The 20,315-nt window shown below is 42.2% G+C and overlaps 1 protein-coding gene across 14 annotated transcripts in view; it reads left to right on the top strand.

The window, feature by feature from the left end:
- svila (supervillin a) overlaps window positions 1-20,315 on the top strand; it is a 59,868-nt gene that overhangs the window by 20,181 nt on the left and 19,372 nt on the right. For 4 of the 14 annotated variants that reach the window (XM_026179124.1, XM_026179114.1, XM_026179117.1 and 1 more), the window contains exons 4-19: window positions 905-968; window positions 1,071-1,204; window positions 1,283-2,012; window positions 5,050-5,133; window positions 6,003-6,872; window positions 7,334-7,501; window positions 8,113-8,147; window positions 10,136-10,200; window positions 10,795-10,931; window positions 11,822-11,917; window positions 12,350-12,656; window positions 13,235-13,300; window positions 14,046-14,535; window positions 15,611-15,770; window positions 17,599-17,731; window positions 20,192-20,245. In XM_026179124.1, coding sequence (XP_026034909.1) covers window positions 961-968; window positions 1,071-1,204; window positions 1,283-2,012; window positions 5,050-5,133; window positions 6,003-6,872; window positions 7,334-7,501; window positions 8,113-8,147; window positions 10,136-10,200; window positions 10,795-10,931; window positions 11,822-11,917; window positions 12,350-12,656; window positions 13,235-13,300; window positions 14,046-14,535; window positions 15,611-15,770; window positions 17,599-17,731; window positions 20,192-20,245 — 3,537 coding nt within the window. In that variant the 5' untranslated portion in view covers window positions 905-960. The remainder of the gene's footprint in view (window positions 1-904; window positions 969-1,070; window positions 1,205-1,282; window positions 2,013-5,049; window positions 5,134-6,002; window positions 6,873-7,333; window positions 7,502-8,112; window positions 8,148-10,135; window positions 10,201-10,794; window positions 10,932-11,821; window positions 11,918-12,349; window positions 12,657-13,234; window positions 13,301-14,045; window positions 14,536-15,610; window positions 15,771-17,598; window positions 17,732-20,191; window positions 20,246-20,315) is intronic. The other 10 variants (XM_026179116.1, XM_026179123.1, XM_026179121.1 and 7 more) reach the window with 8 other exon arrangements.

Raw genomic sequence — 20,315 nt, 5'->3', positions numbered from 1 at the left:
TGCATTGACAAAGTCAAAACTATGTTTTTTCTTTTTTTTATGTAAATAAATGAAAGGCAGACGTTTTTGCCTTGGCTGAAGTATCTCTGAAGTGAAATGGTGAAATGTCAGAAGCTTTCCTGAGAACAATCCTTGAAACTTGGCAAACCTTTGTTTTGGAGGTTTCTGCCATTCTGCTCCATTAGATGGGGATCATTGGTGTTTGGTAATTGTTGTTGCTATAGATTCTGGTAAGATTTTAAATAACCAAAGTCTGGGCAGCCAGATTTAGGTGCTTCCCAGCTTTTATCGTTGATGGGTTGAGAATTTTTTCCCCCCCTTTAGAAATTTTCCTGTTTTTGTGCCTTGTTGCAATCCTGTCTTATAAGATGCAGACGATCCTGTTGGTTTTTATGCTGACATTGACTTGTGTAGTCTATATATAGACGGGTGGGTGTGCTTTTGTAATTTCATTGATTCATGGGTGGACTCAAACCAGCTTGGACCACTGATAGAAGTAAGACGCATCCGAGTTCATAAGGGCTCTTAAACCAGTGGTCTCAGGAGGGTTTATTCATGGGGTTTTTTTCTGGGGTTTTTTGTTTTGTTTTGTTTTTTAAATAACATAAATTGTAAGTTGGTTTTGTGAGATTTTGTGTCGATTAGTGGAAAATAGTATTTTGGAAATGATTCAGAAACATTAAACATATAACATCAATGATTTAATCAAACTAACATTTTATGATAATATGTATATGTGAGCTCAGTGGTATGTGTTCATATTACATATTACCAAAGCATGTCTACAAATATTTCCTGTGAGCCAAAATCTATCCAAAATTTGTCATCTTAGACCAATTAAACATTTAATTAGATCTGCTTATTCTGTACTGATTTTATTGCTTATTTATTTATTTTTGTTAAGTCTCTGAATTGAGGAAACTATTTGAGGGCATTACCACAAGCACAAGTGACTTGGAAATGAACAGGTGAGATAATGATGCATCTATAAATATGCTACAGTAATAAAGATAATACTACATAGGATAATAATGTGTAAAGATGACTCTTCCCTTTCTTTCTGTGCTTAGAAAGGAGCGCATTGCTCGGCGCTTGGAGGGTATAGAGGGTGAAGTACATCCGTCTCTGCTGCCTACCTTGGTGGCCAACCGGCTTCTGGAGGAGGACACTCCACGATACACTAGGGCCTCTGACCCCTGTGCTGGTGAGACAAGAACAGTACTACAGACTATTGTGTCTCTTTCTACACAACAAAGACATGACTTGTTTATTCTTGCACCAGTTACCGTTCAGCGTTATGGCATGGAGGGATTTGAAAGCCCAGAAATGCAGTTGATGGCTCCAGAGCGCCAGTCCAGAGCTCGATGCAGGCCTGAGCCTCAGTCCTTCATCCACACTGAGCCAGTTCACATTTCGGGTCCGACCAAAGGTGTTCCTGAGTTGGAGTCCAAGGCTGAACGCATCGCCCGCTACAAGGCAGAGCGGCGCCGGCAGCTGGCCGAACGCTACGGCATCTCTTTGGATCAGGAACCCGACTTGGACCATCACTCCCGCTACCCCCGCTCTCACAAAGAGTCGGACTGCTCAGAGAGACGTAATAGAGGGGAGCTGGTGGGAGAGGAAGGCAGAGATATCACCCTAAGTGCTTACACCAGTACCTTAGCTACTAGCCCAAGGGCAGGCCGTTCAGCTCCGCCACACGGCTACCCGGACCCAGGCTGTGATATTGGTCACACCAGGGTGGAGTTGTTCTCAGAGAGGGAGAGGCTGATGAACCTGGAGAATCAGCGCAGGGCCGCTCCGCCTGAGCCTCCATCCTCCTCTTCATACATGGATGTGACATCATCGTCCTCCTCTGCTAAGGTGCCTGCAAAAGACTACACAGTGACTGGCATACCACCCAGTTCACCCAAGCAAGGCAGGCACCCCTCCCTCTCCTCGCCTAAACATGGTGCGTCTCCTGGTGACCTATTCATTGAGCAGCAGGCCCAGAACGTCCTCAGCAGACAGGGGTGAGTGTTTTGATCTCATCTTTGTTTTTGTTGGGGGTAGATCTTTTTTTATTTTAATAAATCCATTTATACATAACAATGGTAAAATACACTTTTGCTAAAGTTTTTGGGGTACTTTAACTGTTTTTGTTTTTGAAAAAAGCAAAGATCAAATTTTATACCAAAGTGTGCAGTACTCCCTCTAACACAGCAACACTCTCAACACAACATGGAATAAAAAAGGTCAGACGTCACTGCATTTGCAGAAACATAGATGTATCCATGTTTTTCTGCTGGTAACTGAGACACCATTGTTAAATTGTAACAATGGTGTCACAACAAGATTAGCTTGTTGTGACTTGTGGAGGGAGGAAGACACATTGTTGTAGCAAACCGTTTTCTTTTTTTTAAGTTTGATTTGGTTGAAAATGGACAACCCTGAGTTTTCTACGTGACTCCAGATTTTTGAGGGGTTTCATATTTTACTTTATACATAAATTGTCCCTTGTTTCGGGAGGCTTTTTCTGCATTAAGCTCCCAAGATCCCCTTCACATACAAACATGGGGTTTAAACCAGAACCAGAACTTTAACAGCTGTTCACACTGCATTGTGTTTAAAGGATGGATCCATCTCTCCATCTATTTCTGTCACTGTTGCTCTGTTCGTTCCACATGTCCAAGGTCGTTCTCTTAGCAGGACTCTTGTTTGATACAAGGTCATGCAATCCGAGCTCGTCCTGGAACAGACCAGCTCCCATAGTCACCTACAACTGGGCAGATTAGTCTGCCTGTGCTGTTCTGTGCTGTATGTTTATTCTAGAGATTTCAGGTGGATGTCTTGAAGAACAAATTGGGGTATTTTTCAGATTCAGAGGATCTCTTACTAAGTTGTGGATAGTACTTTAGCATGTGCACCAAAATGATACACTGCATTTGCCTAAGGGGAGGAATGGATAACACTGTCGTTGTGAGTCCATCCTTTAATTGTATGTTTAAATGGTGGCTAAAAGGACAAAAATGACACCCGAATATTAAAACACCTGAGCTAGCAGCTCTTTAGAGGGGACGTACTAAGAGTTGTTTCAGCTCCACAACTGTTGGAAAAGAGAGAATCCGTGTATGCACCCCTGTTTCTTGCCCAACCCAGATCATGACCAGGCTCCAGCCCTGCACTGTTCCACTGCAAACAAACATATGAAGGTGCATTCCTTGCTTCTACATCCGTCCGGGACATTATTCCCAATCCATCTGTGTTCCCCTCTGCATCGCCCCCTCTTTCTTTTCCTCAGTTTCCCTCTCAGGTTTCAAAACTTGGCCAGGTTGTATGTGTGTCCATGGTGCAGGGAGGGTGTTGTGTTACTGGGCAGCTCAGTGTGACTCCACAGCTACATCTCTGACCCACAGCTGGGTCTGATCAAGACCAGTGAACCCTGAGGAGAAACAAGCAAATAGGAGTGTCTCCGCTCTCCTTTTTCATTGGATGTGTGGGAGACTAACATGAAATGCTACGTTTTAGCTCTTGTAGTGAAATGTTCAGAGCAACCCAAATGTCATCATTAGCAAAAGCTTGATGCACTTTTATTCCAGCACGATCATTTTCATCTCCTTTATCAGCATTGAAACTTTCTGGAACTGGTGACAGAAAATAATCAAAACAACAATTAACTGTAACGGTACTTATATAGTGGCTTTCCACAAAGTTGAGCACTCAAGCTCAACAAATGAGTTTCTACTGCAAGTCTCATGCATTCTGGACTTGGAAGAGCGTGGGATCAAGTGACCCTTCAGTTTGTAGACCCACTCTACCACCCAAGCCACAGCTCTGCAAACTAAGTGCAGAGCTGCACTGATTATCCACTAACAGTTTAGTTTAGTTTGTTATTTTTGTAGTAGTATCAAGTTGTAGTGTTTTCCTAAGTGCTGTACAATAAAGTGGATATCTTAAGGATTTTAACATCTTTGCTTCACAAATGGCGCTCGCTGCAGCAGTCCAACACAATAGCCTCATCAAAGGTGTATAATCTACAATAAATCACAATACGTTTATACGCAGATGATAACTTATTATTCTTACAGAACCACAAGTGTCAGTACTGGAAGCTAGCAGTTTATTCAGTAGACTGTCTAAGGTTTCTAAATATTCAGTCAGCTGGTCAAAATTAATTCTGTTGCAACTATCGATTTGCTTAGGAGTTGAAATGTTTCCACACAGAGACATGAGGCTTGCTATAGTTGAGGAAGAGCCAAACTGATTGGTCCAGTCAGAAGACTATCTGTAATTTGTAATCTCCAGTTACTCAAGTAAAACATTTCTACCTCATGACCTGCGTCAGGTCTGTTTCCCCACTTGAATCCAAGGCTAACAGATATGACTTTGTGTTGTGTAGTGAGCTGTTAAATTCAGGTTCTTGTATCCCTAAAAAAGAGATTTGCTTCACAAACTGATTTTTGTTTCCTCCCTTCATTCTTCAGTTGATCTCTTAATGTATTTATAACTGATCAACATTTTTTCCAGTTCTGCTGAACTCTGATCTGTGCTTAGTGAAAAATTCACACTGTTTGCCTTTACTCAGCATCAGAGGGCCAGCATGACTCATCTGGCTCTGGTGGAGTGAGATGGCATTTCCCTTGAATATCTGCTTCTGCAGATAAAACCTCAGCTACAGAGGCGTACATTTAAAGAGCCCTCTCTCCAGATAGCATCAGTGTTATCAACAAATGAGTGTATCTATAGATAGCATCTATGTAATAAGATCTGATGTAATATAACTGCACTATCTGACCATTGGTCATAATTCAACAAGCCTTAAATATGAGACTTATTATTCATATTTTTACTGTGGCAATTAAATGTATCGTGTGGGAGTTAAACTTGTGTTCTTGGGATTGTGCTGATTGCTAAACTCAGTGTCTCTTCAGTCAGTCTTAATGTGAAGTCAGTGGAGTGTGTAATATAGTTTTGTCTCGGCTTATATGCTTCAAGAAAAAGACCTCAACACTGAATTCAGACCCAACTGCCCAGTCAATCACGTTTCCCATTGGGTTTCTCTTGGTGCAGTGCAAAGACGAAACTTAGTACTGATTGGTTCCTCCAGACTGATGCTGAAGGCGACACCCACTCCCTCATCAACTGGCCTTCAAGGTAGACAAAGGCTGGTTGTTTCTCACCCCCAGTTATCATCTACCATGTTCCCATTCATCTGGACCAACCCTTGTGAGCTGTGCTTTTTAAACAGCAGCTCATTACAGGGCTCCAGTTTTTTAAATATTATTATTATTATAAATTTCTGTGATGATGCTGCATTTACTCACTTAGGGTCCTGAGTTGACCGGCAGGCGACTGTTTAATAATCTCTGCTTTTGAGCTCTGGACGTCTGCTGAACAGTCATCCTCATCCTCATTGTCACCAGCTCCAGTCCCCTTGGCTTCCAACCATAACTTCATTTCTCACTCACCTTTTGCTGTGTTTAGCTTAAACCCCATTTGGTAACAGCTGTGTGATGGATCATATTATATCAACAATGACAAATGCTCGTACAGTATTGCCTTTTTAACAATTATGCTGTCGGTGACTGGATTTGTGAGTTGTGGGTGTTTTGTTTTGTTTTTGAATACTTTCTTCAAGAATCAGATCTTAGTAAGAATTTAACCATTATTGCCAGTGTGAGAGAGAGCCTGGAAATAATTCTAAACCAGTTCATATCAGGCAAAGATGTATGTTGGTTTTAATCTGGCTTGTATGGTACGTTTATGGTTTTATGAAATATTTGAGTCAGGAAGACTAAACATCTGAGCCAGTATTTATACTGGTCTTACATCCAAATATAAAATCTGCATGCTTTGTCAGTGTCCAGCCCTAATGTCAAACAAGAGGCTGAGCTCCTCCTTTAGTGCTCAAAGGCTGACACACAAAGGATCACAATCAAAGTCATCTTTCTGAGCTTCTATGAGAGCTATGCTTTGCCTATTGATGTTTTCCAAATGTTAACCAGTCCTTTGTCTCCCTGAAGAATCAGAGTTAGGGAGAGGCTTGTCAGGGAGGAGGGCCGCCAGAAGAGCCCAGAGTTCGGAAATGTTACAGAAGGCCTAGTGTACCGCAGACAATTTCAGCACCAGCCCCAGGCTTCTACACGCTACCATGCAGACCCACTAGGCCCACAGCAGGCCTACTCCCACCATCATCCACAAGTTCAGCACAGCCAGTCTGGTCCACAGGGAGGGCAAGAAGTTGGCAATTACCCCAGTTATTTGTCCATGACCTCTGGTTCTACATCCAGAACTGGGCAGCAGCAACAGCAGGTGGAAGAGGAACAAGCTGGTGAGGCTGAGGCGGTCAAGACAGAGGGCCTTCTGAGGAGCAGAAAAGCAGTCTTGCCTTCACAGATCCGGCGCAGAGAGAGGAGCACTGAAGACCCATGGAGAGGGCGAGGTGAGGAGGAGCTGGTCGTGTACAGGATGCAAAGAGAGGCTGAAGCAGAGGAACCTGTTAGAGGGGGACTTGGAGGCAGACCAAGACGGGAGGAAGCAGAGTATACCTCCTGTCTGCAGGTGGCGGAGCGCCGACCCAGAGAGCGGGAAAACGCTGATCGTGCCCACAAAAGACCGGCTGCGACCCACATTGAGCCCAGAACATCTCACACAGGGCCAGGAAGTTCCAGCTCCACCACAGCTCTGAGCCGATCCGTGTCTGATGCTGGAAATCAACAAGGACCCAATCAGAGGACCTTGCAACACCAAACCAAGGAACCCCAGGAGGTCAGAGAAGGAGAAAGTTTGAGTAATGGAGAGAGTCACCAGGACACCAGGGTGTCTGTTGCACAGCTCAGACATTCCTACATGGAGAGCACCACCACTCCTCCAACCAGCCGCAGGAATGAACTGTAGGTGGTAAAATGCTGCATGGCCTGTACTTGCTGACGCTTATTACCTAACATCATCTGGCTACTCAACGACTAACAAGCAGCTACGTCTGGTGTGATGCTAACATCCCAAGCACAGTGGTTCATTTAATCTGTAGACATGGCATACATGCATTAATTTGCTAACACTAATCGTCCTGCAGTACGGTGTTTGTCTCTGCTTTAATGGCACTGTGAGTTGTTTGGATACTGCCTGGAGCTCGTGTGTGTGTGTGTGTGTTTAAACTGTTAAAAAATCTGCATGGGCTTGCTCATAGGCTCGATTTTAAAAACCAGAGGTGTGGTTGAATGTTCAACACCTCTGCTTTTAAACAGTTTTATTTTGCACCATGTCCCTCTCTATTTCTCCCTGACAACTCTGTATTCTCTCTTTCCTTTGGGTTTTCTGTCTGTTGATCCCTCTCCCTGAATGGCCCCTCCAGTGAAATGGAGGAGTGCAGGGCACTGACGGGCTACGAGGCCCCATGGAGAGGGGAAAGGGACAGGGGGCGCAGGCCCCGGCAGTATATCTATCCTGGGGAGAGTAGAAAGACCTCTGAGAGGTTTAGGACACAGCCCATCACTTCTGCTGAGCGCCATGAAACTGATAGGTACTGCTCTGGATTCAAGAATGCACAGCTGAGTGTGAAACGCATGCATGTTAAAAGAAATCACAACTTTGTTTAATTTGGAATGCAACGAAATGTTGATTTTAGTCATGTTCGGGTGACCTGTAATCAAATATATATATTAGTCTCTACCAAGGTACCATAGTCTTATCAATATCATCACAGTGAAACAGGCCAGTGAGAATAATGCTCACATATACAGACCTAAACACCCTCCCTCTCCTTGATTTTCATTCTAACGACATTAGCAAACAAGGAAGCTTAAAGGCCAAAGGTCCCTCTGATTGGGCCTTGGCAGTGGTCATCACACGTGACCACAGTGAGGACGCATGAATTGGCCTTTGTCAGTAATCAAGTCCCGAGACCATGGATCAGAGCAGACTAATGTAATGCTGTCTAATTCTCTAGCTTGGTCTGCTTTCTCTCCATTTTTCAATTCTAACGCGAGCTGTCACATTTCCAGCATACCACAAACTACTGCTTTTCTCAGCACGCCGCTAGCCTTCTAACCACTCGCCACTGATTTACTCACCTTTTTTATTGTTATACATAAGCTTCGAACTGATCACCTTTTTCTTTTTGTGCTTTTGAAGGTCTTGTGTGAGTTCAGACTTTGCTTCTACTGAAGGTAAGTAGTTTTTCTCACTAACCTCAGATTTAGATTTTCAGAATACAGTAACAGTAAGTAGGTATAATAATAAGTAGATATAATGCTAGGCTCATTGCATCTTATTTTCTACTCCGGTATAGATATCATACAACAAAAGTAAAGCTCATGAATTAAAGTGACCACATCTAATATTTCTGTAGACATCCATGTGGAAATGCTGAATCACATGGACATTGTTTCAGTTTCAGGGTTTTCTTGGTTAATTTTACATGAGAGCCAACTTAAACGCTACACATTGTCATGCCACAGACTGATACAGCACAGTTTCTTTTATAATTCTTTGGATGGCTGCTGAGATCACGAGGATGGAAAAAGAATGCAGTTACATTCATGCTTTAGTTCAACTGTCTTTCCATTTATATCTGCTCTGTATCATAACTGCATAGGTTCATGTAGTAGTATCTGCAGTTCAGTGGTCAGTGACTAACTATGAAAACAGCATTACTGATAATTTACAGCTGCACTCATCTATAAGTGAACAGAATGAGTTTTCAGTGGCTTCAGTAATAAACACATGGATGGAGGCCTGGTGACTTAAATCTGTTTTTTTTTTTAGGTCGTCTTTATTTTATATGAAAGCGTGATATTTTGAAGTGGAGTTTACAGAGTCATTAATGGTGCTCACAGTAGCATAACATCACTGTGGCCCCGCTTAGGGCAGAGCCAGCTCATCTGCTTCTTATAAACATGACTTGGTCGGGATGCTTTGGCGAGTATTATGTAGGCCAGAGCTCAGCACTGCAGTGTCAAAGGGATAGCTGTTTGATGATGTCATGGCATGTGTCTTGCAGAGAATAAAGCGTGTATATTCCTCACACCTGTCCATCTTTTTATAGTCTCCTGAGTGACTCCAGTGACGGGTTTAGTGGTTTGTTTGTTTTTTCCCTGCCATTAAGCCAGATGGTGTTAATAACGATTGATAGGTATCACACAATAGTTGTCATACTTCTGTGTGTTAAATAATTAGATTATTGGGAAAGGTTTATCGAGCATAAATGTACCTATCATCTTAAGATGCTCTTCTGTTACCATTTTTATCCAAAGCTAGCTAGTGCTAAAGTGTTCAGTTTCTTTTAAAGTGACTTCAGTTTTTTGCATATTATAATAATGTCAGTGTTACTGCATAACATTCTTTTTTTTATTGACCTATAATTTAGTAAATATGTAGACTAAAGCAGGATCTTTAATCAGCGACTAGTGACTACAGTCATTTGAAATAACCACTGTTAGTACATTTTAAACTAGAGCAAGCTAGCTAATTAAGCTAATACTAGCTTAACGAGTTTGTTCAAATTGTCTGCCTTTGAAATGTCCTTACATGATGGCAGTTTAATGCGATATTATAAGTATAATGCGTTGTACATACTGTACAGGGTTGAACTAGCACTGAGTTCGCAACAAGAGACGGTCAATAAAACTCACAGATTCGTAGCCATGCAGAGCTGTTATTGGGGTGAAGTGGTGGGCAAAGGACTGAAGTGACAGCTATGGAAGAGGAGGATATTGTTGACTGAGGAGAAAATGAGGGTTACTTATGCAAGAAGCCTGGAATGTGTTGGTGTTCATGGAGAAATAAAGAGTCTCTGTTGTTTCTGTAAAGTCGTACCCCGTGGTTTCAAGGACATTTGTTGAAACCCTTGTTTTTATTTTGTGTACTCAAAGTGTACACTTAATAGAATCATTAGTGTATGAATAGAAATATATGTAAATAATCACATTACAAAACTTATTTGCTCTTTCTGGCAATATAATTTGGTGTTTTAGTGTCTTTGGCAGAAAATTTAAGTAGTGTTTTACAGAGTGTCTATGGTAGCATAAAACAATAAAATATTAAGATAAAAAAACCAAAACGTAAAACAAAGTATAGATGATACAGAGAACTGTGAAGCAGAATTTATGTAGTTAGAGCTGGTTTCTAACTCTAACTTTTTTTTCCTTTGTTGCAGCTGATGAAGAGAAGCTAGATGAACGGGCCAAGCTGAGCGTCGCAGCTAAGCGCTCTCTCTTCAGGGTGAGTTTTGACTTCAGCCTGTTGGGCATCTTATATTGTCTGAGTACGAGCTTCCAAGCTGAGGAAAAACTTCATTCCAGTTATGGGTACGATTTCAGACTCTGGGATTAATAAAGTATTCTGATTTCAATTTCCTGTCCTTCTCTTACTTTGAGGATTTAGAAATTTTGATTGCAGATGTGAGTCACAACTGAGCCAGCCTTATTCCTGAAATGATTTGTGCCATAATTCAGCGGCTTCTAGAATCACTTTTAGCAGGAAGGAGTTGAAGGAAACCTTTTCTGTATGATTGTGTCAGGCTCTCACGTTTTTGTGGAAGAATTGTGTCTCTGTCCTCTTCAGTGTTGCTTCAATCCAAAGCCTGTTCATTTCTCAGCCTGTAGAGTCTCAGATGTTGCTCTTATTTCATATGGAAGCAGTAAGGTGCAGGAAGTTTTGCTTGTTCATTTTGCTTTAAAAAAAAAGAAGCAATTTTTTATTTATTTATTTAGTTGCAAGATCTGCTAAGGACCAGAGAAGGTCTATACAGTTTGTGTAATCAGCTGTGTTCATTTCTAAAGATGACCAATGTTTACCCTAATTATCTCCATCCAGGAACTGGAGAAGAGCGTCGATGGCGGAGCTCCTAAACTGCGGTCCAGGAATGCTGCTGTGGACAGGAGACTAAGACGGACACAAGATCGATCCAGAACTCAGCCGGTCACAACTGAGGAAGTAGTCATCGCAGCCACGTAAGGCTCTGTCACCTTGTTTGATGCTATGTAATGTGAAAGACACCTCTAACAATAATAGGGTAACTTACTTTCTTGATAGGCAAAGAAAAAAGTGTATAATTATATAGTTCTATCAGGAAGAATGACTAAATAAATGTAAGCTTGAAAATGAGCCCATGGTGAGTACAAATGTGACACAAGAAAAAAGTACGTCTGGTCCTTTTACTAAGAACCTTCTGATTTTTTTTTACTCTGAAAATGTTTCACATGTGGGTTTTTATTCTCATTACTTTAATTTTTATTACTATAATAGTACTCATTTTAAAACCTTTCACAAAGAAATGTTTCTGGAGACTATCTAAAAGGAGCAAAAATGTTAATCGCTCAGTATGATGAGAATTGCATAGTTCCGGGGCTATAATAGCAAAACCTCAACCCTCCTCCCCTTTTTGTCACAAGCTGTGGCCGGGGAATGACCACTAAGACTCCATCTACAGATCTGTGTGTTCCTGACAGCACATATCAGGTCAATAAATCAGAGGTGTAAAATCTTTAAGTGCATTAAAGCAAATACATGCACATCTGTTCTATTTGAAAAGTGCTCTAAAGGGAAGTTCTCCTAGATTATCAAAGCGGAACAAACTCAACTGTGCACTTGTGTGTAGGCATCCATCTGTGGAGAGACCTTGCTGTGAAGATGAAGTTCTAGGGTGTTACCAGTTTTTGTAGATTTAAACTTTTCTTTCTGCGTGAAATTGTTTCTTAAAGAAAGCTGTGCCTCTGACTTTTTCACTGTCCTCACATCTACATGAAACTTTAACCACCATCCTAGTCTTCATGTTTGCACCTTCCTGTCTTCTCTGTCCTCTGTGTGTGTATGACTGTGTCCCTGTCCTTGACCACTGTAGCGCCCCATCTCACGTGCCACAAATGGTGTCCGCTCACGCTGCCGTAGCACGCGTCCCTAGCCCCACCCTAGTTTACAGCACTGTCCCACCATACAGGTACACAGCAGACGTGTGTGCACGGATATGTATGCTCACATCGAAGTGCGGTGTTTGACTAACACGTTTGAGTCTTGGCTGCTATGCAGTTTTTCTTCGTTCACTGTGTTTTAAACTATAGGATTGAGTTGCTGGTAAAGTTCTAATGCACAGTTTTAAGGTTTGGTGCCCTCATGTGTGATCGGAGGAAACTACATGAATTAATTGCTAAGATAGGACGTCTGGGTTTTTAACTCACTGCTTGGTGAGCATGACTCACCCTGCATGTGTAGCAAACCTTTTTGGCTCTGTGTTGGCGACTTTTATTGGCTGTCAGAAAATGCACTCTCTCTGACATGCCACTCGCTGGCTTGCATGAGCTCCCCACAAGCTTACAGAAGTCTCCGTTTTCTTCTCCCTCTTTGTCTCTTGGATGTCTTCTCCCCTCCTTAGCCTGCAGGCATCCTCACAGCAAAGTGCTGTTGCCCATGAGCAAGTGAGGGAGGCCCGGCAGGTGCAGGATACCAAGGAGATCCGGGGCCCGACGCAGACGTCTTCACTAAAAGAAAAAGATACAAAGCAGAGCGAGACTCAGGAGGAGCCTGACCTCTGCACCCTCAGCCTGGCTGAAAAGATGGCGCTGTTCAACCGGCTGGCTCAGCCCCCAACCAGGGTCACCCACACAAGAGGGGACACGCGGCAGCGGAGGGCCAACGCTCGCTACCAGACACAGCCCATCACACTGGGAGATATGGAACAGGTGGGGAAGCTGCAAGGTCACTTTGTTTCTCCAGTGCTTCGGTTCACTGGGAGAAGACCTCTTAACTTTGCTTTCTTACTGTACACATTCACTCTGTTAGTGCCACACAATACAAAGGTGGAGTATAAATGTAGTAATAATGTGTCATGACTTACTCGGTCAATCCAGTGTCTTATGCACAGAGTACGTGAATTAATATTTTTAGAGAACACAAGAGGAAAAGTGAAAATTCTGTTAATGAATATAAATGATGATGTAACTAAACAGCTGCTGTCCAGCTCTGGGAGCAGATTGCTGTTTAAGGGTAATGAATGTTAACAGAGTTTCAACTGGGCATGGATGGAATCATATGACAGAATTATTCTAGTGTTCACTGAAAAATGAAGAAATGTGAGAGCACCGAAGTGATGATATATGGAAAAGGGAAAAAACATTTAAAGGTGGAAAAATTGAGAAGTTGCAATGATGACATGTTATCTGTTAGTCAGTGGGTTTGCAGGGGTTATAATTAAACTCCTGCTACTAAAGTAGAAAATCCATGAAACAAGAACTGCAGCATGCTGGTGTTTCTGCTCCAGGAGCTCTCAGACGTAGACCTCAGTGATGAGCAGGAGCTGTGTGACAGTCTGGTAGAAGACCTACAAGTAAGCTTCCTCTGAACAGTCACCGACCACCACTTGCCTGCATCAGTGGAGGCTGACACAGCGGGAGCACTCTTCTCAGAAATGACCGTCCATTTCTGTGAACAACACGCTCTGTGTTTTCTTTTTTGGCTCGTCTCCACATTGGTGTGATTTCATTCTGAATGTACGTTGCATGGCCCAGCTTGTGATAAAGCTCTGAGTCATCAACCCCAGTTCAATAAAGAGGCGTGGATGGATGAAGCACACATATCAGCGAGTCTGTGGGCTTTAAAAGATGTCTCTGTGACAAAGAAGAGGGAAACCAAAAGCAGTTCAACTCCCATCTACAGCCACAGGGGTTGAAAGTTTGATTGTGGGGGAAGTATGAGAGAGAAATTTGAAGCAAAAGCGAGTTAATGGATGGATACATGTTGCAAGTTTCCTTGACATGGCTGCTTTCTGTTGCTTGTCATTTGTTCCTCAGCAGAAGTGCCAGGTTAGTTCTCCTCTATGGATTATGAACCCAGTTGTTATAAACTGAAAGTGTTTGTCATGCGTTGTGCGTCGGCGGCTGCTGGCATGGCTTTGTGATGTGGGCTGACCATTAAGAGAGGCTGCTGTGTGATGCCCAGGAAGTGCACTGAGTCAGGCAGGCTGTGATTAGTCAGCGTTATTCTCTCAATTGTTTGTGTGTGCACTTTGCCCAAGCCGTTTCTCAGCCTCTGTAGCAAACTGACCCACTTCTTTGTCTGTCTGCATTACACAGCTTCAAAACGGCACAGGCTCTCGGTTTGGACACCACCTATCTTCCTCGTCTTCCTCTGCACTCAGAGCAGGCGGGACGGTGTCCAGTGACCACGCCGGAGACATCCACATATCCACTGCAGCCTGCGTGGAGCCCACCTATCCCAGCTCTGACAGGTCTCTACCCCCTCGCCAACCAGACCGCCCAGTCGGGGGGTCCCAGGGATCCTCAGATCACCATAGGCATCACATTTTGCCCCAAGGGGAAGACCAGATTGATCTGGGAGGGGGGAAGAGGAAGTTGCCGTCTCCTGAGAGAGCAGTCAGGCAGACAGCACTGCCCCAGCCCCAGAGTGGGAGAGAAAGGAGAGAAGAGGAGGAAGAAGCAGAGGAGGAGCAGCTGCAGCAGTGGCCGGACAGTGCGATAGAAGAGGAAGTGCTGTGGAGCTCAGAGAGCCACAGGCTCCAGGACAGCCAGGAGCAAAGCCAGAGGAGCAGGGCCACCAGCGGAGGTAAGAAAACAGCAGGAGGAGGAGCTCAAAAGCATCAGTCTGCTTTTTATTGCCTGAACTACTCTGCTGTTTGTTCTGTCTTTACTGAAGTTTATAAACTTGCCAAGTTTACATTAAGATTTGGGGAGAATGATAACTGTAACTTGTCTATATTAACATTCAACAGCGATATGTGTTATAGACCCTGAAGAGGAGAAGAGGATGCATGAATGGCTAGATGCATATTTCCTTTTTTTAGTAACTGGAAATATTTGGATCAGAGGGTAGTGCTGTGGACTTGTAGGTTAAAGCTAGCAGTAGGTTGTTATCTTGGTTAGTAAGGTGCACCTGCAACTTAATTTGGTGTTAAATGGGAAGCTTATTTTGGTTAGCATGCAGAGTTAGTGTTTCTGGGTAGAACATTGGAGTTTAACAGAAATAAATGAAAAAAGTGAAGCTAATCAGAAGACTAAAATAGGTTTTAAAAATTTAAAGAGCAAACTATGCTAACAGTTGGTATCGGTTTCCGTCAACAAGTTCTAATCCAACCCACTTCCTGTGTGTCTGAGTGAAAATGTTGAGTTCAGACTGTGGTTTTCAGGCTTCCTTTGTATCTGAGCACTGCAGTAACACCGGGCCGTTCACTGTCTCTGTGTCAGCATGTGGCTTGTCAGAAAATAGAAATCAGTCAAACTGGAACTGTGGAACTTGTTTCGGGGCAGGGGGAAGGAATAGTGCGTTGACCTGAGTCTCCAGTGTGGGTTGTTTGATTACAGCTGTGGCAGAGATGTTTAAAGCTGTGAAAAGTGTCTTTGCTGCTTCTCACGAGGTGGACGGGATTATTTCGGTGAGCATGAAAGATGATTGCTGCGATGCTGCTTTGAGATGCTGAGTCTGCACTGTGACACCTCTGACTGTTATGTTAAAGGGTTTACACCCTACACAGCGATTCTTAGTTAATGTATTTTCCTCAAAAGATCATACAAGCGGTCACAGTTAATGTTTATGGAGTTGCTGCTGAGTTACTGATTTTTATTTATTTATTTATTTTCTCTCCCCCTCTCCTCTCACTATTTCTGTGTGCTCACACTCACAGACCTGCTGGAATCAACTGTGGTAACATCCAGAGCAACATCTGGCTTCCCCGAAGCAGCAGACACAGACAGCAACACACACCCAGCTGACCCGGTTCAACCTGAGCAGGGAGACGAACTGAGCGACAGGATGATGGCCCGACACATGTCCATCAGAGAGAGGTGAGCATGGAAGTGTGCTAAGATAGGATTTAATATATATTTACTGCATGTCTGACCATATTCACGTATTGCAGAATACCATTTACCTGTTTCTCGGTAAATTAATCCTACAAGAGCAATGCAAAAGAAATCACGGTTTGCTCTGCTAGCTACATGTTGTTGTTTTTTTTAATTCATTAACAATAAAAATAAGTTTAAATGTCTTTGTTTTTTAAAGAAAAGACATGTATTTCAAGACAAAATGCCGTGGTCACTGAAAACAGGCGTCGGTGCATAAAAATGCTAAATGATTAGGACCAATGGTTTCATTATTCATGAATGGTCATCAGTCATAGCACATTTGTGATCAGCTCTTTTACTTTTAAATTAAGAATGGATAAAATGTGATGACTCAAAATTACATCATGAGGGCAAAGAGGGAGGAGTTTTTAGGGTATTAGAGGGTTTTTTTCTTTACTGTTGAGCTTCCTGGGATGAAGTCTGGAGTATTAACAGAAGCAAAATGATAAAGAAAAGAAATTATAGATTTTTTTTCATTACATTTCATTGTTGTTATATAACAAAACTAAAGCTGAGTATTGGATTCCTGAGCAAATCCTTACATAAGTCCTGTTATGTCATACTGGGATAATTGAGCTGTTCGTGCTAGTTGACTGGCAGACATAGGACACTAATCATGCTCTAAACTGACTGATGATATAATAAAGTTGCATGTAAACTGGTGTTAAAGCCTGTGGAGTTTGTACTAGTTATTGTGCTTCTCGTAAATCTGACTCTTTGACCATGTTTTGACTAATTTGTGTCGTTCCCACGTTCAAAGCATTTCTCTGGAGCAAGGGTCTGTATCCCAGATACAGCTTGCAAGTTGGACTGAGTGCTGCTTTCATCCTGTTTTTGCATTTGCTGTGTAGCCCTGGGGGCAGAACAGGACATTTCCTCGCTGGGTCACAGAGGGGTGCTTGTGATGGGGGGGCAAGTGGGGCACAGCCAGGACCCTGACCTCTTGCATATATTGGTCCTGTCTGCCCCAGCTCACAGATGAGAGCTCAATAATTGAAGCTCTGTTCTTGCTCACGTTTAGGTTTTTAGACTTGTCGAGTACTTTAAACCTAATCCCAGTTTTCCTTATTAAAAAGATGGAAAAATTCAGGGTTGAGGTTTGAGTTGCTTTCCCAGCTCCTGTTACACTGACTGGCTTCTCTAATCAATGTTTATGTGTAATTGGATCAGAGCTGTCATTGCTCTGTCTGTACACTGTTTACTTCTGCAGCTCCTAAACAACATGCTCGCTGCCTCTGTTTAATGTCTGCTGTCTTCTCATTCATAAATGTAGAGGAGCATGGCTGCTTTTTGTTGGCTTTACTATTGTGACAGGTTGGGCTAAAAGCTCTGGGGAAGTAAGGTTTTGTGTTTCTTCGGCACATGTGGAAATAAAGAGTCTGCCTGCAGCTGCAAACTCAATGGCTCTTCATTAAAACCACAGCGTGTAGTTGCTTTTGTGCCATCCTTAACATACAGTTTGTCATGTCACGTTTGACAAAGTGTCTCAAAATCATCTTCATAAAACTCACCTCTTAAACAAATTGCTCAAGTTTTCCATAAATGCTCTGGATTAAATTTGAAAGCCTAGCCAAAATAAGGATTTGTTGCGGTTTTTTTTGTTTTGAAAAGTGTCCTCTAACTACAAAAAACTCAACTGAAAAACATTATTTATTATTATGAGCGCTTTGAGTACTCCGGGAGAGTAGAAAAGCGCTATATAAGAATCAGTCCATATACCATTTATTTGTATGCTACAGCTCATGATCCTCTCCCCTTCCCCACTCAGAGTCGCCTTGTTAAAGAAGAGTGGCGAGGAGGACTGGAGGAACAGGATCAATAAGAAGCAGGATGTGGTGAAGATTGCTGCAGCAGAGCAGAATGCTCAACTCTGGGAGGTGGAGCAGAGCTTCAAGAAGAAGGTAACCACCTGACGTGAGCACCCACTGCTGAATTAGCACGTCAACAGAGAAGCCTGAGGTTGTCCCTTGTATCGCTCATGTTTTTGCACGTAGTCATAGCAGCATGCATTCATGACTGACTCTGCTACTTTGTGTCCACAAGACCTGAATGCAGAAGTGATGCAGTGAGTTGGTTAATTTGATTTGATCGACTGTGTCGCATTATGAAAGCAAGTATTTAATGTGTCAGCCTCTGAGATCATGCCGCTCAGTAGGTGTTCTCGATCTTCTATTGCTGACGTGTACAGAAAGAAAAATCTGATCAAAGACTGATACCCTTTAAACAATCACTTCTGTAGAACAGAGCTACAAGGAACATGGTAACAATTTTCAATATCTCTAAACAGAGAGGTCGTGTTTTTGTCTGCGTCTTTTGATCTTTTTCTCTTTTCTCTGTTCTGTCTCAAGCAGCTGTTGCATGTTTTTGTTCTTGGACTGTATCAAGAGATAATCTGCATGTCTTCCATCCTGGCAGTAGAATACATACTGTGGTGTCTGGATCAGTCACACAATACTTCATGGGGCATGCTGTTTTTATTTCCTAAATATGGAAGCCTGCGGCTGCCACTATTCAATCATGAACATTTTTTTCTTTCCTTTCCTTTCTTTTTAGGATACTAATTTTTTCATACGTCAAACCTTTAAAATCCAATTTGATTTTAGGCCGAAAATGCATAAATGCAGTGAAATTAAACGCACGCAGTTCAAATACTTGGGTAACTTTTACGTTATCCCAACATTTTAGCTTATCAGATTTCTAATAAATAGTGAAACCCTATTTATATAATATTAATATAATCCCAAGGCTGACAATCACAAATGCAGTTTTGCGTTGTGATGAATCATTTCTGGAGTAGCAAAAGTGAAAGCACGCAGGCTATAATATTCATAGGGCCACTCTTCCTAAGCTGTTCACTTAATTCTGATTCATTTAGCCCCGCTCGAATGAATGTATTACTACATGTAGCCATGTAATAAACTATACATAACTGTACTTGTGATAGTATACCTGGTACTTGAAATGGATATCTCAAGTCTCTAAATAAGTTTTGGGGGGAGTTGACATAGAATAATCCTGCTGTTTAAGAGTTTTATTTTGCATTATGACGATAAAATATTAATAGAACAAACGTGAAAATTAATCAGTCAGGATTTAATCTCATTTGAAGGGTGTGTGTATATAAATGTAGAATGTAAAAAACTTGAGCATCTTGGAAACAGTAGCCAGTCACTCATAAAAACTTGGAACACATGATTGAACATGAGTATTTGCAGCCTTTGACTTCCAAATTTTGAAGTTTTGCCTCATGTATGTTTTATACTTGTTATGAATATTAAAGAAGCTTAATTAAGTTGGATTTTAATCCTATTTGTTGCCTGAATGACTCACATACTGAGATGGCTTTCCCCTCCAGAGAAAAGCTGAGAGCACTTTGTAGAGTTTAACTTTTCTCTGAGAGTTGAAAAGTATTCAAACTGTCAGCTACATGTGAGTGTTGTACTAACTGAACTGTAAAATGTAGCCTCTGTGTTTAGTCATGCTGGGCCTTTGTTTCTAGTTAACTGCATGTTACATGTAAACTTTCACTCTTCTGTTTGTCTCTGTTTGCATGTCCTTTACTTTTTCTTTTTTAAAATAAAAAAATAAACCTGATTTCTTTCCTCTGCATGTTGACTGCGTTTCTGTTTTTGAAGGAAGGGTTAGGTCAGGCACAGGACACGCACCTCTCTGTTTAGACATATTCAGCTGCCGTGGCACAGCTGTTTTTGTTTCCAGCAGCTTATCAAGGTTTGCTCAGCTCGACAGCTTTACACATACATATTTTCATTTTGGGTTAGTAGTTTGTTTAAGGTCAGGAAGTACTTTACCTACGTAGCTTTGATTCATCGTGTGCAATCAGACACACTGATTGAGGAGCTTTTTCTGGGGGTTTTTTTGTTTTGGTTTTTTTTAAAGATATGTCTTAATCAAATCAGGGAAATCTTTCAAGACCTAATCAATTTGAAGTGATGGCTGGGTCCAGGTCAAGGGGAAGGGCAGTTGATGTTTTTCATCTTGTTTCCATCCTCCAATTCATCCGAGCGAGTAGACATGATTCATCAGGTTTCCTGTTTTGAATCGAAGAAGTGCAAAACTACAGATAATGCAGATACAGAACCGAGTCAGAGAAAAACGGCAAGTAGAGCAGAATAAAGGCTGTTTGGACAACTTTGCTTTTTGATGGACTTTGTTTCTTTTTACTTTACACATACTACAAACTTGATATTTACCTAGAAATTAACCATTCGCCCGCGTGATAAATGTCATACCTGGAGTATAGAATCTGTAAAGACTCACAGGGAGCGGGAGTAATGTGCTTTGGCCTGTGTGTGAAATGAATGCTGGGAACTGTCCCTTTTTCTTTGGCTGCTCGTCTGTAGGATGATGAAGCGATGATGATGATTGACGAGTTTGCTGTGTCCGACCAGCTTTGGGTAAGGCCCGTGCAGAAACCAAACGTGTGTGCACGTATGTGTCAAATGCATTTAGTTTTCATTTTTCCAT

This window comes from Astatotilapia calliptera, chromosome 9 (assembly GCF_900246225.1).
Source record: "Astatotilapia calliptera chromosome 9, fAstCal1.2, whole genome shotgun sequence".
NCBI classification, from domain to species: Eukaryota; Metazoa; Chordata; class Actinopteri; order Cichliformes; family Cichlidae; genus Astatotilapia; species Astatotilapia calliptera.
Note: the sequence above shows the minus strand (reverse complement) of the source record. Positions and strands in the feature narration are given on the sequence as shown.